The sequence below is a fragment of the Sinocyclocheilus rhinocerous genome, unplaced genomic scaffold (genome assembly GCF_001515625.1).
Source record: "Sinocyclocheilus rhinocerous isolate Xijiao unplaced genomic scaffold, SAMN03320098_v1.1 scaffold480, whole genome shotgun sequence".
Taxonomy (NCBI): domain Eukaryota; kingdom Metazoa; phylum Chordata; class Actinopteri; order Cypriniformes; family Cyprinidae; genus Sinocyclocheilus; species Sinocyclocheilus rhinocerous.
The window spans coordinates 934,722-949,779 of NW_015655401.1; the positions used below are offsets into that span (position 1 = coordinate 934,722).

Below are 15,058 nucleotides of genomic sequence, written 5' to 3' on the forward strand. Positions count from 1 at the left end.
CATGATAAGCGGGAAAATTACGCAGTGTAGTATTTATCACCCTGCAGAGGTTTCTTTTGCAAAATAATCTGCTGACTGTACACTATCCCTCAGCCTTGCTGCGCCTCTCAGTTTAGGAACCACTGGAGTAGGCGATTTGTGCTCTATTAATTTGGTCTGTTACGATGCTCTATGTGTCTGATTACTAATGCCTGTGTAGTACGGCGTTGCACACGGAGGACAAAAACTTTCAGCCTCGACTCTTTATCGTCATTTGTTAAAATTTGCAAAGCACACCAAATTGAACAAAATAATATAAATGCAAAATTTGAATTCATGAACTACATGAATTATATAACGGTATCCACGGTATTGCAAAATCCATATCATGGAACAACAATACCAGTAGTCACATTCATACCGGTATAGCGCCCACCCCTACTACCGAAACAGTCATCATTGTTTTGGTAGTGACAAAAGGGAACACAATCTTTTATTTGGGGGGAAATAAATTTTTTTTTAGTACAGTTATGCAAATTTTTTGTATTTTAGTATGGTTGTAGTAGTGTTTTAGTAAGCAAGTTAAAATTCTGTAATGTGATGTGGTCACATTACTGTCACTACCGAAACATGGGATGTTTTGTCAAAAATAAAGCATACTGAATCATCAGCTAAGATGTTATGATAGTGCTTGGTTCAATATATATTTAAACTAATGAATCCTTAACTTTGAAATCAGTATGACCAACTTTTTGCCTTTTAGAAAGAAAGATTGAATTCAAAACACAACAAATCTCAAATTACACTTGAAATATTGTTAAAATTGTAGCCAATTCTTGATTTACCTCTGAAAACTTAATAAAATAGCAAAAAATATATTTACAAGGTAGATGTAAGCAAAATCTTATAAGGTCAATATAACTTCTTATTCAATTATATTTTACTGTGTTTCGGTAATGACAAATTTGGGCAGAGGAAAAATATTCCAAAACTTTCTGAAAATACAAAATGAGAATTTTTTTATAGGTTTAAAGGGGGGCGCGACCAAAAAAAGTTTGAGAACCACTGGTCTAAAGTTAACAGACAGTGTTTAGTGCAGTCCACATGTTTACATGTTTATTACAGTGACTTTGAATTACCTAAAGTAGTGTGTAGGCATGGGCCGATTACCGGTTTCAAGGTATACCGCGATTTGAACATTTCACTGATTCAAAACCGCTAATATTTTCCGTTATACCGTTCCTGCGGTATGCGCTGTTTTTCATGTCTCCTCAAAGACTGAAAGTGTAGGAATCCCTCAGGTTGAGTGCAGTGTAGAGAGTAACACGACCCTCCTCCTCCTGTTGGTGCGAGCGAGCGGTCAGTCACGTGTGTGTAGGATGGCTGAACTTAAGGAGCTTCCCCTGGAACTGACGCGATCGACAACCGGCTGCTTTTTATCTTATTGCAACTCGTCTCAGTTCTGGACTTGCACAAACTGCGTTGCAATGCAATCGTTTTCCAAAATGTCATTTATGTGAAAATATGAAGTATGTAAACGCCCGCTAACACAGGCTAGAGACGCTGAAGATGGACGCACAGAGAAAAATACAGTAGCAGGCAGATCACTCATATATGAATTATATGACAAATTAAATGACTGAAATTACAGATTTAGGTTAAATAAAGATGTCAGTCTTTATTTTTCTTCTTTTTAGGCAACAAATCAAAGAAAAAATAATTGCATATTAAACCGCAATCGCAATATTGGTTAAAAAAAAAAAAAATTATAATAATATTTGCAATTCGATTATTTTCCAAAATCATTTAGCCCTACTACCCAGCATCACCGAGGAGGCAGGTTTATTACTAAGAGCACAACTGCACAGAGACAAAGACATTCTGTGACAAACACGACTTGTTTCATTGTTCTTGTGCAAAAACTAAGCAACATACAGTGATCAAAATTAGAGAACCTGTAATTTCTTACATTTCAAGGTCACTGCTTAGTCCTTTTCGAAGTTATCCTAACAGGGGTAGAAGGACAGCTTAAGCATATTTCATGAATTGTATTCTGAAGCACAGTATAAAAAAAAAAACTTATAGATATTTGAAAAAGAACTTACAGAGAACACAGAGAATTAGAGAACACTGTCAGATACCGCCAAGTTATTGGTGTTAATCTGGCGCCTGATGCTAATGTCCTTGATTGCATGACAATCCCTATTAGGGTTGTGCCGATAGACGATAGTATCGTGTATCGACGATAGCAGATGTCTTTGTCGATAGTCAAGACGATATTAGGCTCATTCTCCTATGTATTAAATAATAATAATAATAATAATAATAATGATGATGATTATTATTATTATGATGATGATTAGCCTATTATAATTCGGCTATCAAATTGCCCCGCTATTTCACTTCAACACCGCATTTCACACACATACACGCGCGCGCGCAAATGAGGATTAAAGCCTGTAGCCGGTGAAGGAGTCTCCAACCACAAACAGACGTACATCGTCTGCTGATATAAGGTATTTCATTGCACTTTAACAAGTAATCGGAACGGCCTATATATGTGCAATATTTTAACCGGGCCCTCACTAACTGAGTTTAATGCCACAGTTATGTTAGAACGCATCTCATTCTTGTTTCTGTGGCGGTGCGTTGGGCTCGTGGTCTGGAGCGCTGTATGACCGATGTATCCGTTCAATTTAACTTTACTCCAAATATATGAACTTACCTGTTTTAAATACTTTATAAGTTCATTTATGTCCAATATTTAGTGTTAAACTGTTGGTCTTTAAACTAAATCTACTATTGATTTTCACCGTTGACTGATTTTGCAGACTTTTTAGACTGATAACGTCTGTGCGCCGATGTGGCAAACTTGTCACAGGACACGCGGTATGACAGTTGTGTCCGACTATATATGAACTAGCCGTTTTAAATACAGTATTTTTATATTTAAAATGTTAGTTTATCAGTATGTTTGAAAGTATATTACTTTGATTATTGGTGCTTCTATAGGCTCACTCTCGCTCACCCGCACGGTTTAAAACACCAAATAGTTATGCTATGACAAGTACAGAGTCTCTCTCTTGCCCCACCCATGCACGATAATATCGTGTATCGTCAATCTCACAGGCTGACGATATGACTATTTGAAAAATTACCATATCACCCAACACTAAACCCTATTTAACAGGCAGTATTCCTCCAATTTTCACTGATATTGCAAGATGGCTAGCAGCTCTAAGGTGACTGAAACCCTGCGACAGAAGTATGTCCAGAGGAAGGCCAAAGGGATGACCCTTTCAGCCACTGCAAGAGAAGCAGGTCTTTCCAAATCGGTGATTTCTCGAATCCTGCAGATTTACAATGACACTAATTCATTCAAGTATCCCAAAAAAGCTGGTCGTCCACGCAAAACAAATGCACGAGAAGACAGGATAATGTGCTTGGAAATGACTTTCAATGGGGAATCGGTTCAACACTGCAGCTGGAACTGCTTGCCAGTTCAGCACTGAACAGGGAAAGGATCTGTCTCTGGATGTTTAAGAGAAGTCGGACTGAAAGTGCAATCTGCAAATTTCTGACAGCTGTAACCCTCCAAAATTTTAGTTGTAATCTTCTTTTATACTACAGTGATTACTGTTCTCTAATTTTGATCACGGTGTTTTCCACAAAATAATTTTTTTTTTTGTTGAAATGCTTTGGATATTTTGTCAAACATGTTAGTAGAACAGTGGTATACCTACAGCTAATTTTCCTTCAAATTTTGAGCGATGAAGATTAACAATATTTCAGAAAATATAAGGGGCGCTCTTTGTTTAAAGGAGGGAGGCTTTGATGGACGGCAATGTGCGTCTTCACTCTTGCAACACTGCAGCTGGAACTGCTTGCCAGTTCAGCACTGAACAGGGTAAGGATCTGTCTCTGGATGTTTAAGAGAAGTCGGACTGAAAGTGCAATCTGCAGTGACCAAGCCTCTCATCAGCAGAAAGAATGAAAAGGCTAAGCTCACCATTGCTGTGGATCATGTTGTGTGGAGAGAGGTGAACTGGTTTAAAGTTCACTTTAGTGATGAGAGCAAGTTTAACTTATTTGGGTCCGGTGGGAAACACTGTTTGGCGTCAAACTGAGGAAAGACTGAACCCAAAGTGTGTAAAGAAGTCTGTGAAAGCTGGAGGAGGAAGTGTCATGGTTTGGGGGATGTTTTCTGCAGCAGGAGTTGGGCCTCTTATACAGACACATGGCAGAGTGAATGCAAATGTTTATCAGAACCTCCTGCAGCAACATGCCTTTCCTTTCCTGCAAGCATCTCACAATTCGCCCGCAATTTTCATGCAAGTTAATACTCCTGTCACACTGCAAAACAGGTAAATCACTTCCTTGAAGCTGAAAACATTTAAATAATGAAATGGCTGGCTCAGATTCCTGATTGAAATTCTCTGGAAAATCTGTGGTGACAAAGTTATGGCTACAAAACCCACTACAGTCAACAAACTATGGAAGAGAGTGGAAGAAGAGTGGACCAAGATCACACCAGCGCAGTGAGAGAAACTAGTGATGTCTCGCGGCCTCAGATGTGCTGAAGTCATTCAAAGCAAGGGCCTCTACACTTCCTACTAATTTCTGACAGCTGTAACCCTCCAAAATTTTAGTTGTAATCTTCTTTTATACTACAGTGATTACTGTTCTCTAATTTTGATCACGGTGTTTTCCACAAAATAATTTTTTTTTTTGTTGAAATGCTTTGGATATTTTGTCAAACATGTTAGTAGAACAGTGGTATACCTACAGCTAATTTTCCTTCAAATTTTGAGCGATGAAGATTAACAATATTTCAGAAAATATAAGGGGCGCTCTTTGTTTAAAGGAGGGAGGCTTTGATGGACGGCAATGTGCGTCTTCACTCTTGCTTGTCCCCCAGTGGCTGCGCATTCAGCGCTCGGCACACTTCTTGAATCCATTCACCACACCGTCTCACTCGCTCACTCTTTTGAGGCGGTGGCCTGTCTGATCACCAAAGCAGCAACACAAGGCTTCACAGGAACTGAAAACTCCCAAGCCTTGGTGGGACAGGCCTGCTAGTCTTAGAAGGATTAAACAAACAGGGTGGACAAAGTTAGATGCTTGGCCCCTTCCTTCTGTTGTGCCATCCACCTCTCTGCACTTTGTCTTTGAGGTTCAATGTCACACAGAATTCAACTTTTTTTTCCACTAGAGCCTGGAGAGAAGACAAGGCAGAGGCGCTTGTTTGAGGACAAATAAGCAAGCAGTCTGGCGTAAAGGTGCTGTAGTTAGACTTGTGAGCAAACAGACACGCTGGTCCTGCGAGCGAAGAGCTTGGAGTACACACACATTGCAGCACTTCCTATGCAACCGCGACTGTTGTGGTTTTCGTATCTGAGTGCACAGGATGTAGCTAAGATAATCTGCGAAAGAGAAAGACAATCTGCATCGACATGAGATGGAAATCAAAGGGCCAACAGAACTGCCCACCCAGGTTAGGTGGTTATGCAGTTAGAAAACAACCCCACCGACTAAAATGGGGGCTTTGCTATAGTTGCTTGGGAAACTGCCAATAAATTGAAAGTGAGAGGTGTGTATTTGCAATGCAAAACAGTCTTCTCATGAGGGAAAAGAGCCACATGCAATACAGCACTGAGGAGGGATCTTTCTGAAGTGTTTGATGGCTGTGTGTGTATATGGAAAACAAACCTGGGCACACAGACGCTCACAATTTACCCTGGGTGTGGTCTGAGAATAACTATTTATAGTTGTACTTTGTCAGATAATAACGCCAACAGACACGAGGCCAAGACTTTTAACGTCCAACCTAGTTTCCCATACTCTACTTGCATGAAAAGAGTAACTAAACAAGGAAAACGTTAAAAGAGCCGATAAGACAAACAAATGGAGATGGGGGAAGGGAAATGAATGACATACTCACATCAAATGCTAGATGTGCTATATGCTTTTGAGAAATGGGGCCACACAGTTTAAAAACTATCCACAGGGGCTCACCAGCGCCACACATCCAGCTCTGTAGCACATTTGGTCAAATTCAGGCCGGCCCGATTAATGAGACAGCATTGTGAACTAACTAGCATTAGGTGCCATTTTGAATGGAGATATCCCCCCCTCCCCTTTTCCTTTTTCACAAACACGCACACATTTTCGTCCCTCCTCCCCCTTCAGATGACCTACTGGTCTGGCACTGTGCTGCAGATGCGCTTGCTTTGGGCCGGCCCTTTTCCTCTGGGTGAAAGGGACGCGGCGGCGGAGGAGTGACGGGGGGGATGGAGGAGGTTAGGCTCAGGAGGGGGAAGGCTGACAAATCATCAAATGCTAGATGTGCTATATGCAGCCCACCTTTTGAGAAATGGGGCCACACAGTTTAAAAACTATCCACAGGGGCTCACCAGCGCCACACATCCAGCTCTGTAGCACATTTGGTCAAATTCAGGCCGGCACGATTAATGAGACAGCATTGTGAACTAACTAGCATTAGGTGCCATTTTGAATGGAGATATCCCCCCCTCCCCTTTTCCTTTTTCACAAACACGCACACATTTTCGTCCCTCCTCCCCCTTCAGATGACCTACTGGTCTGGCACTGTGCTGCAGATGCGCTTGCTTTGGGCCGGCCCTTTTCCTCTGGGTGAAAGGGACGCGGCGGCGGAGGAGTGACGGGGGGGATGGAGGAGGTTAGGCTCAGGAGGGGGAAGGCTGACAAATTCCTCAGCCGGATCATGTTACTACCTCCGCTAGAGGAAAAATGGCCATGCAACCTTGTTCTGCATATTCAGGATGGATGCATTTTCTTTTCTTTCTTTTTTGAGGGGGATGGGGCTCAAAGGAAAAAAGGAAGGGTGCATCATTTAAAGCACCATTATTGTGAACTGTATCCAGAAGAGAAAAGGTATAGACAACACATTATTTTAGGCAGTATTAACAACACATAAAATGACTAATGACTTCTTCACAGAACAAATTACCAGCAAAGATGAGATGCGAGTAACTTTTCGCAGACCTCCAGAATGAAGTTTAGGTAACTAGCGAAGGTTTTATCAAAAAGGTGTCAAGTTTGTGGTTTAGCGCTTGCAATTCAAAGCAAAAAAAGCAGATGCAAGTCTTACACAATATCAAGTTCCTTGTGTCTCAAAAGCATAATAAAAAAAGAACACCCCTGACAACTCTGAACTGACTGAACTCTGATACTGCACCATCAGCTTGTACCAGACCTAGAAAACAACTCATTCTAAACATATCTACAGTTCAGTGAACCAGATGATCACATGAGGCTTTGTGACTCCATCCACATGTTCACAAGGAGGTAGATACAATAAAGATCTCACATTTGGAAGCTCACGTAAATATGGGGCACATTTGCAACATTTAAACCTTCTAAAATGCAGTTTAAATTTTAGATATTTAGATAAGTTTAGACATGTTATGAATTTTAAAGGCTACAGTAGGCTCAAATTTCGCATACCTGGACTTTTTGGAGCTCTTAGGCTTCGGGGTGACAGTCTTCACTTTTTTCTCCTTAGGTTCCTTAGGTTCTTTGGGTGTCTTGGGAGTCTTCAGGGTTTTAGGAGTCTTGGGCTCTTTCGGTTCCTTGGGCTCCTTCTCCTTTGGTTTCTTTTTGCTCTTCTTTTCAACAACAGACTGTTCCACAGAAGTCATAAGAGAGCCTCCCTCGTTCATCAGAGAAGCTGCCTCTCCTCCGGCCTCACCGCTGATGTCCTTACCCTCCTGGCTTTCGCTTGCCTTGGCTTTCTTCTTTTTCTTCTTCTTTGGCTTGAGCTCGCTCTCCGTCTGCTGTATGTCACAGTTGGCTGGTTGGAGGTTAGGGCCCGAAGCAGGTGTCTTACTGGATGTTATCATCTCCAGGGAAGGGTCTGATGGAGAATGCTGATGATGAAGAGAGAGAGACGGGGAGATGTGTTAGTACAAAGAATGAAGAAATAGAAGCAAGGCTTATAGAGGATTTCCTTCTTGCATTTTTGCATATCTCAGCCACAGAGAAGCCAAACAAAGCTCATGGCATCGCTGCTTCATTTCATCGATCAAAACCACATATATCAAGTAGCAAATTTTTTTTAATACCCCCAGAAAAGCTAGGATAAGTGGGGGAAAAGTGAATAAACGCATCACATTTTAACGTACTCAAACAGCTGCCTCTGCTGCTGTTGGCCCTTGAGGCATGCCATGTTACTTGGTTTGATTCCCTTTGCTCACATTAGTGCCAGTGTTAGCTGTAGCTAGGCAGAATTAACGCAGCAATGGTTGTGCCTCTCTCCTTGCAGTTATCTCTGTTCCCCTCTCCATTCATGGCAAAGACAGACTGACAGGAAACATGTTGGCAGCTGTGCTAAGCGTCCAGCTTCCCAGAGTCCCTGCAGCAGATGGGACTGAGGCATTATGACACTAATAAATTACATCTATACTTCATAAATGCCTCTGTTTTAGACATCAGCAAATTTTATGCAATATGCTACAGCTTTCAAAAGGCATACACACACAAAAAAACTGGCCTGGTGAAATCAGTTTCCATCCTGGCAAATCAGGAAGAATATTGTGTATTCTCTATAAGCCATGTGTTGATTCAAGTCTGGAGTTTTATTGCATACAATGCACTTTGCTTTTAAAACAAAAGACTTTGTAAACCACATCATTGTGGTGATGAAATGCATATTTCCTGTAAACAACAGCATGAGAAATAAGGGTGCACCATGCATGCCAAACAGTGGCAAGGTCACAGAAAATGCCCAACACCCAGTCCAACGGTGATCATTAGAGCAGCTGGAACAGCGAGTGTTCAGCCGCCACTTTAACGGATATATGTCTCTCCTCTTGCCAAGCCTCCCCAATAATCAATTGCATGAATGACAATAGGCCTACCGCACGCACTCTCTGCATTTCTAATTTGACAGCAGCAGTCCAGAATACAATATGTTCAATATAGGATTTCATCTCTCGGAGGGAGAGACTGACGTGTCAGTTAATCTAGCAGGCAAAGTGCTCACTCGGTGAGCTAAATACTCCCTGAAGGAGCACTGCACTTCGGCTTAGCACGGCAGGCTTTTTGCAGGGCAAACCCATGAATTAACACCCAATTCATCAGATGAAAAGCTGGCTCCGAGACACAGAGCCTAACCCTTGCTAAACTTTCTTCAAGATTCATTGCTCACTGCTGTTGAACTTCAGTCTGCTTCTGGCTGAGAGCAAATCTAAATGAGCTACAAATTTATGGCACTGATACCTAGATACTGTAAGCTACTTACTAGCAGCTAACTACTCCAAATAAAACTCCCACAGAATAAAAACGCTTGAGGATGCCAAAGTATAGCAAAGGCTTCCCGATCTCTGTGTCACATGAATTTATAAAGCTCTGAGGCTGTAACAACAATGAAGATGTAAAATATGGACAATGAAAATGGCAAGTTAGGGCTAAACACAAATATCATAAAGCCAGACAGAGATACTAGAACATTTATGCACATGCCATTTTACCCATTCTGTGTTGCAACTTCCTTTTACAACATTTCGTTTGCGCAAATTAAAGAACAGCAAGTGCAAGCATACAACCGTACCCTCCTGGCTATATGCTGAACATTTAGGAAGTACTGTTCTGCTTGCGTCTGACCCAGAGAGAGTGCGACACCACTAAGATGGTAGGCAGCTGCTGTCAGCAGAGAGTCTCAGAAGGCTGGCACCTTGCATGAACTACTAAATAAGAAATAAAGGAATCATAAACATGGCATACATTCATGCATTCCCATATGCACTTCTATTTTAGTTCTTAAAGCCCAGTGTGATGCTGTGAACACTTGCGCTTGGTACCAATTTGACTGGAGCCACAATGAAGAGTCTGTTCCCTCAGATGAAGCACTGCTCTACTTAAAGGTCACACTCATTTATTTCTCATCAAACCTCTCAATATTCCATGAGTGACACAGCTCTGGTGTTTAATAGTGCGCGAGGTGAGTGCTGTCCATTCTAAATTGTGCAAATGGGGTCTGTTTCTTTGATAACTTGAGGCGTGCAAGAAAGTGAACAGCACATTTGACTCACCTCATGCCAACTTCAAGTATAAGGGCTTGAACTTGAACTATTGGTTATGAATGCAATTTATGTTCCTGCCCAAATAGTTTTCTAAAACCATTGCAGGTTTCAGAAATTTGATGAGACAACTAAAATAAATGTTGTCTCAGCAAGTCTAAAACAGATAAAGTCATGATGTAAAGGAACTGACAAATTATTTCTTTCATATTGTGACAAACTTCAGAGTAAAACAGATTGTTTAAAAAAAATGTAGGGACGGGAACCTGGTTTTATGCATCGGTTGTTGATTGGAGGCAGATCTGATATTGAGCTTGCAGTCATTTGTAAGAAATTATCAGTGTTAAGACTAGTGTTGTTTTTGGCGGCCTGTTTTAATTTTAGTTTTAGTCTAGTCTTTGTGTGAAGCTGTCATTTTAGTTTTTATTCGTTTTAGTCACGTTCATACTCTTTTTAGTCTAGTCAAGTTTCAGTCAACTAAAAGTCTGAGCATTTTAGTCTTATTTTAGTCAGAATTATCCATGACTATTTTCGTCTAGTTTTAGTCGACGAAAACTGTTGACGTTTTAGTCTAGTTTTAGTCAATGAAAATTGTATTTTAGTCTCTTTTTAGTAATGCAATTCTATTTAACCCAGTCAATATAGTATAAGTAACTAGTAGTATAGACGAAACCAAAATTTTCTTTTAGCCAAACCCATTTCATTCAAGGTTATCTTATTATATTATTGTTACCTTATAGACTCAAGAATACATCCATTCCAGACACGGAAGACGCTCTGATTTGAATTTACAACATTTATTTTACCAACCAAACATGTTAGAAGTACACACACATAAATTTAAATAAAGACGAACCCCGGCTGGCCGGCCATCGGTCCCTTTCCCTGTGTCAGACTTAACTTTGTTTGGTTTTCATCTTCTAAATCAGTGTCTCCCAACCTTTCTTTAGTCGCGGCACCCTTTGGAAATTTTAACAAATTTGTGGCACCCTACAAAATTAATTTTGTCACAATATTTGAATTTCTAACTTCGATATGATAATTTGAAAAGTATAGATATTCGGTACAACAGGGAAGAACTGCAGAATATAATGTCATACAGATATTTTTAATATTATAAAAAGAAATGTGTCTATCAATGGTGGCAATCAGTAGGCTAATTTCTAATGAAGAGACCAATTTATATGACAGATTTTAATGTAGGCTTTTATTCATATGTAAACATTGTGAGATAGCTAGTTATAATGGTAATTAAACAAAGTTTTGATTTTACAGCTGGGTAATTTTGTTGCAGTAGCACGAGATAGCTTGATTTAAAACTTTGAATTGAATAAAAAAAAATGACAAGGAGGCTATGCAGTTAATAATAAAATAAGAACAAATAAAGAAATTACTAATGATAGCACAAATAAAAAAAAATCACGATAGGCCTACAAATGAAATAAATTGCTTTTTAGTTTTTCAGGTAGGTCTAACACACAGTAGGGCTATTAAGAGAATTTTTTTTTTACCAATTATCCAAATAATGTTTAATCCTAGAAAGCTATTATCATCAGAGGACACATGAGCATTAGCTCGAGGATGCTGGATACACAAGTACTCTGGTTCTTTTGCCCCTGAGGCTGCGCCGGCACAGCTGCCAAGCCAACATCAAAGTTCATCTTCGAACTTTACTTTCTAGTTATATTATTGTTACCTTATAGACTCAAGAATACATCCATTCCAGACACGGAGACTAAATGATTGGAGATGTCTGTTATACATCACCAGAGTAGTCTGCTGTTTCACTGCAAGATCAGTTATGAAACTAAGAATTGTGAGGTCAATTTTTTAAATGTATGCACTAGTGCTGTTATTAAAATTAGCGTTAAAGGGATAGTTCACCCAAAAATGAAAATTTGATGTTTATCTGCTTATCCCCAGGGCATCCAAGATGTAGGTGACTTTGTTTCTAAACAATGAGTGACGTATACACGCGAGAGATCACTTCCAGCGCTTGCGTAAACTACGCCAGAGCGCATACACACCTCACGCATCGGAAGCCGTGCGCGCGCCCAAAGGCAGTTGGACATAGTGGTGTATTAGAGGTGTAAAAAAAACAAAACAAAAAAAAAAAGATATAAATACTGTTCGGTTTCTGGCACAAACCGATCGTTTCGTGTCTTAGGACATCAACGTGTCGTCACGAGCCGCAGGGTTTAATTTGGATTTGTCTGTGCATGTTTTTTTTACTCTCATAGATTTTGTTACCATTGCCATGCATTATAAGACTGATAGACTGCAACGGTTGGACTTAAAAATCATCAAATATGTTCTACTGAAGAAACAAAGTCACCTACATCTTGGATGCCCTGGGGGTAAGCAGATAAACATCAAATTTTCATTTTTGGGTGAACTATACCTTTAACGCAGGTGATTATTTTTTCAGTTTAATGTGTTATTTAACTAGGGCTCCAACAAACTATTTTAATAAACGATTAATCTATTGAGTATTACGCCAATTAATTAACTAATCGTCGATTTAACCAATTAATCAGTAGGCTTTGTTCTATTATTCTGCTTTTACAATTAGTTAAAATACTGAGTTACACATCATCTAACTAATAAATAAAACAAGGTAATCACTTTGAAGTGAATGTCAAACAATTGTATTACTATACTATTAGGCTACGTTTACACTAGTGCGTTTTCATTTTAAAACGCATAACTTTTGCTACGGTTACACCTGTTGTTTACACACCCCCGGCGTTTTCGACCCTCGAAAACTGAGACTTTCAAAAACGCTGCACACCCCGTTGTAGTTTGAAAACTCCAGGGTTGCGTTGCGGGGTTGACCAAAATGGAGACTTTTGAAAATGATGGCGTGGCTTCCCACATTCGCTCTGCGTTTGTGATCATTGTGATCAATGATCATTGTTGTACCTGCATGTGACCTGCGTTTTCGGTTGTGTAGTGTGGATGGAGAACGTTTCTGAAACGCAGTGAAAACGCAAGTGTAGACAAGGATCGCCGTTTTAAAATGAAAATGGACTAGTGTAAACAGGGCCTTAATTAACCGTATAAAGTAACTGACTGAATGATGCATCATTCTGCCTAACATTTCCTTTTGTAAGTCATATATGGGACAAAAAGTGCCAAGACATTTTATTTTCGATAAATTATTTTATTCACAAAATTAGCTCTCTTAAAACACCTTAAGCCTCGTACACACCGGGAGGATTATCACGCGCGCTTATCGCCGACGTTTTTCGACGTCTTGTGTTCATACCCAAGCGATTTTCGCTGGCAAAGAGCCGAGTGAATGTGCAAATTCACTCCCTGACATTAGATGGCGCTTTCCTTTTTGTGCTTGAGCACCACCAAGGCGTGTTTTACTGTAACTTCAGCAGCTCCAGGCACGTGAACAAAAGCGCCAATCTCAATGGTCGGCCAGTTTTTAACGCGGCGCTTCAAAAAAAAAAAAAATGAGCCTGAGGCGTTTATTAAAAAATTACGCTTTTACGCCTCGCGTTTTGCACGTGCATACTCACATTGGCGCCCTTTGTTTAGTCAAGAGGTGTTAAACGTTGGCGATAATCGCGTGCGATATTCGTCCCGGTGTGAAAAAGCCTTTATAGTGTTATAGTAATCAAAGCAGTCCAGAGCTAGATCATGCTTTAACCTACACAAATCAAACTATCACTAATGATTTTTTATTTATTTGCATTTATTTTTGCATTCATTAAAAAAAAAAATTCTATCATTAGCTAGCTCCACATTGGACAGCTGCTTTATAGCAGAAAATCAAGTTGTAATTCAAACTGAAAGCAAGATTGACACTGTGAGACTTTTTTTTCTTGTTTAAGACCGTAAAACTGTTTTAAATCAATCTATCATATAAAGCGCTATTTAAATAAACGTGACGTCACCGGAGAGCTGGTGCAAACTTATCCACAAAGCTAAGATCACATGATTTCTTAACTGCTGTTTTCTCACCGCTGTCATTTTTGTTGTGTGTTTATTTCGTTATTGAGAGGAAAGAGTGCAGCACATATTCCCTCAGAGTCGTGGCGTGAGACAGGGCTGTATCTTAAGCCTTACACTATTCAATATCTACACCAATGAACTAGCAAGAGCCCTAGAACAGTACCCAGCACCCGGTCTTACCCTACTAGACACTGAAGTTAAATGTCTTCTGTTTGCGGATGATCTAGTGCTGCTGTCACCCACAAAAGAGGGTCTACAGCAGCACCTGGACCTCCTGCACACCTTCTGTCAGACATGGGCCTTGTCAGTTAACCTTAAAAAGACTAAAATTATGATATTCCAAAAAAAGACCAGTTACGAATACCAAAATTACAGTTTCAAATTAAACAACAAGCCCTTAGAACACACTAAAAATTACACATACCTCGGAATAAACATCAGTAACAGGAAACTTTAACAAGGCTGTGAACGACCTGAGAGACAAGGCACTGACATGGCAGGATCCAGTCCTTCTCCTGTCTCTTTATTAGTACCATCATTTTACTGTATACAGATATATAGACTCTATATTCTATATACTTCTTTTCTTATGTATATTCGTGTTAAATGTCTATTTAAATGTTTCTATGCTTTGGCAATGTAAAGATACTTTTTTACCATGCCAATAAAGCTACTTGAATCTGAATCTGAATCAGATAGATAGATAGATAGACAGATAGACAGACAGATACAGTCCGGTAGGTGGCGGTAGGACACCATGAACCTCCAATGATCCGACCCGAACCTATTCATTAAACATTAACCTGAACCCGACCCCCGAAAGTATTTCGGGACCCGTCGGGCTCGGGTCGGGTAGCAGACCTCTAGTTTGCAGGACAACATGAGGAGTACAGTGCCTGCCGGATTCGCCAAAAAGCTTTTGCTGAAAGACGGAGCAAGGGGCGGGGCAGTACTGAAACACCGTCTAAGCTGTTCGCCAATCACAACGCACTGGGACAGCTAACCAATCACAACACATTTTGTTTTTCGGAAGGCGGACCTTCATCAAAGCCGGA

At 40.2% G+C, this 15,058-nt stretch overlaps 1 protein-coding gene across 1 annotated transcript in view; it reads right to left on the reverse strand.

Moving 5' to 3' along the window:
- The window catches only part of LOC107718105 (chromodomain-helicase-DNA-binding protein 7-like), a 109,198-nt gene that overhangs the window by 55,903 nt on the left and 38,237 nt on the right, over nucleotides 1–15,058 (reverse strand). The window contains exon 3 of the mRNA XM_016525057.1: nucleotides 7,465–7,886. Within this exon, the coding sequence (XP_016380543.1) occupies nucleotides 7,465–7,886 (422 nt within the window). The remainder of the gene's footprint in view (nucleotides 1–7,464; nucleotides 7,887–15,058) is intronic.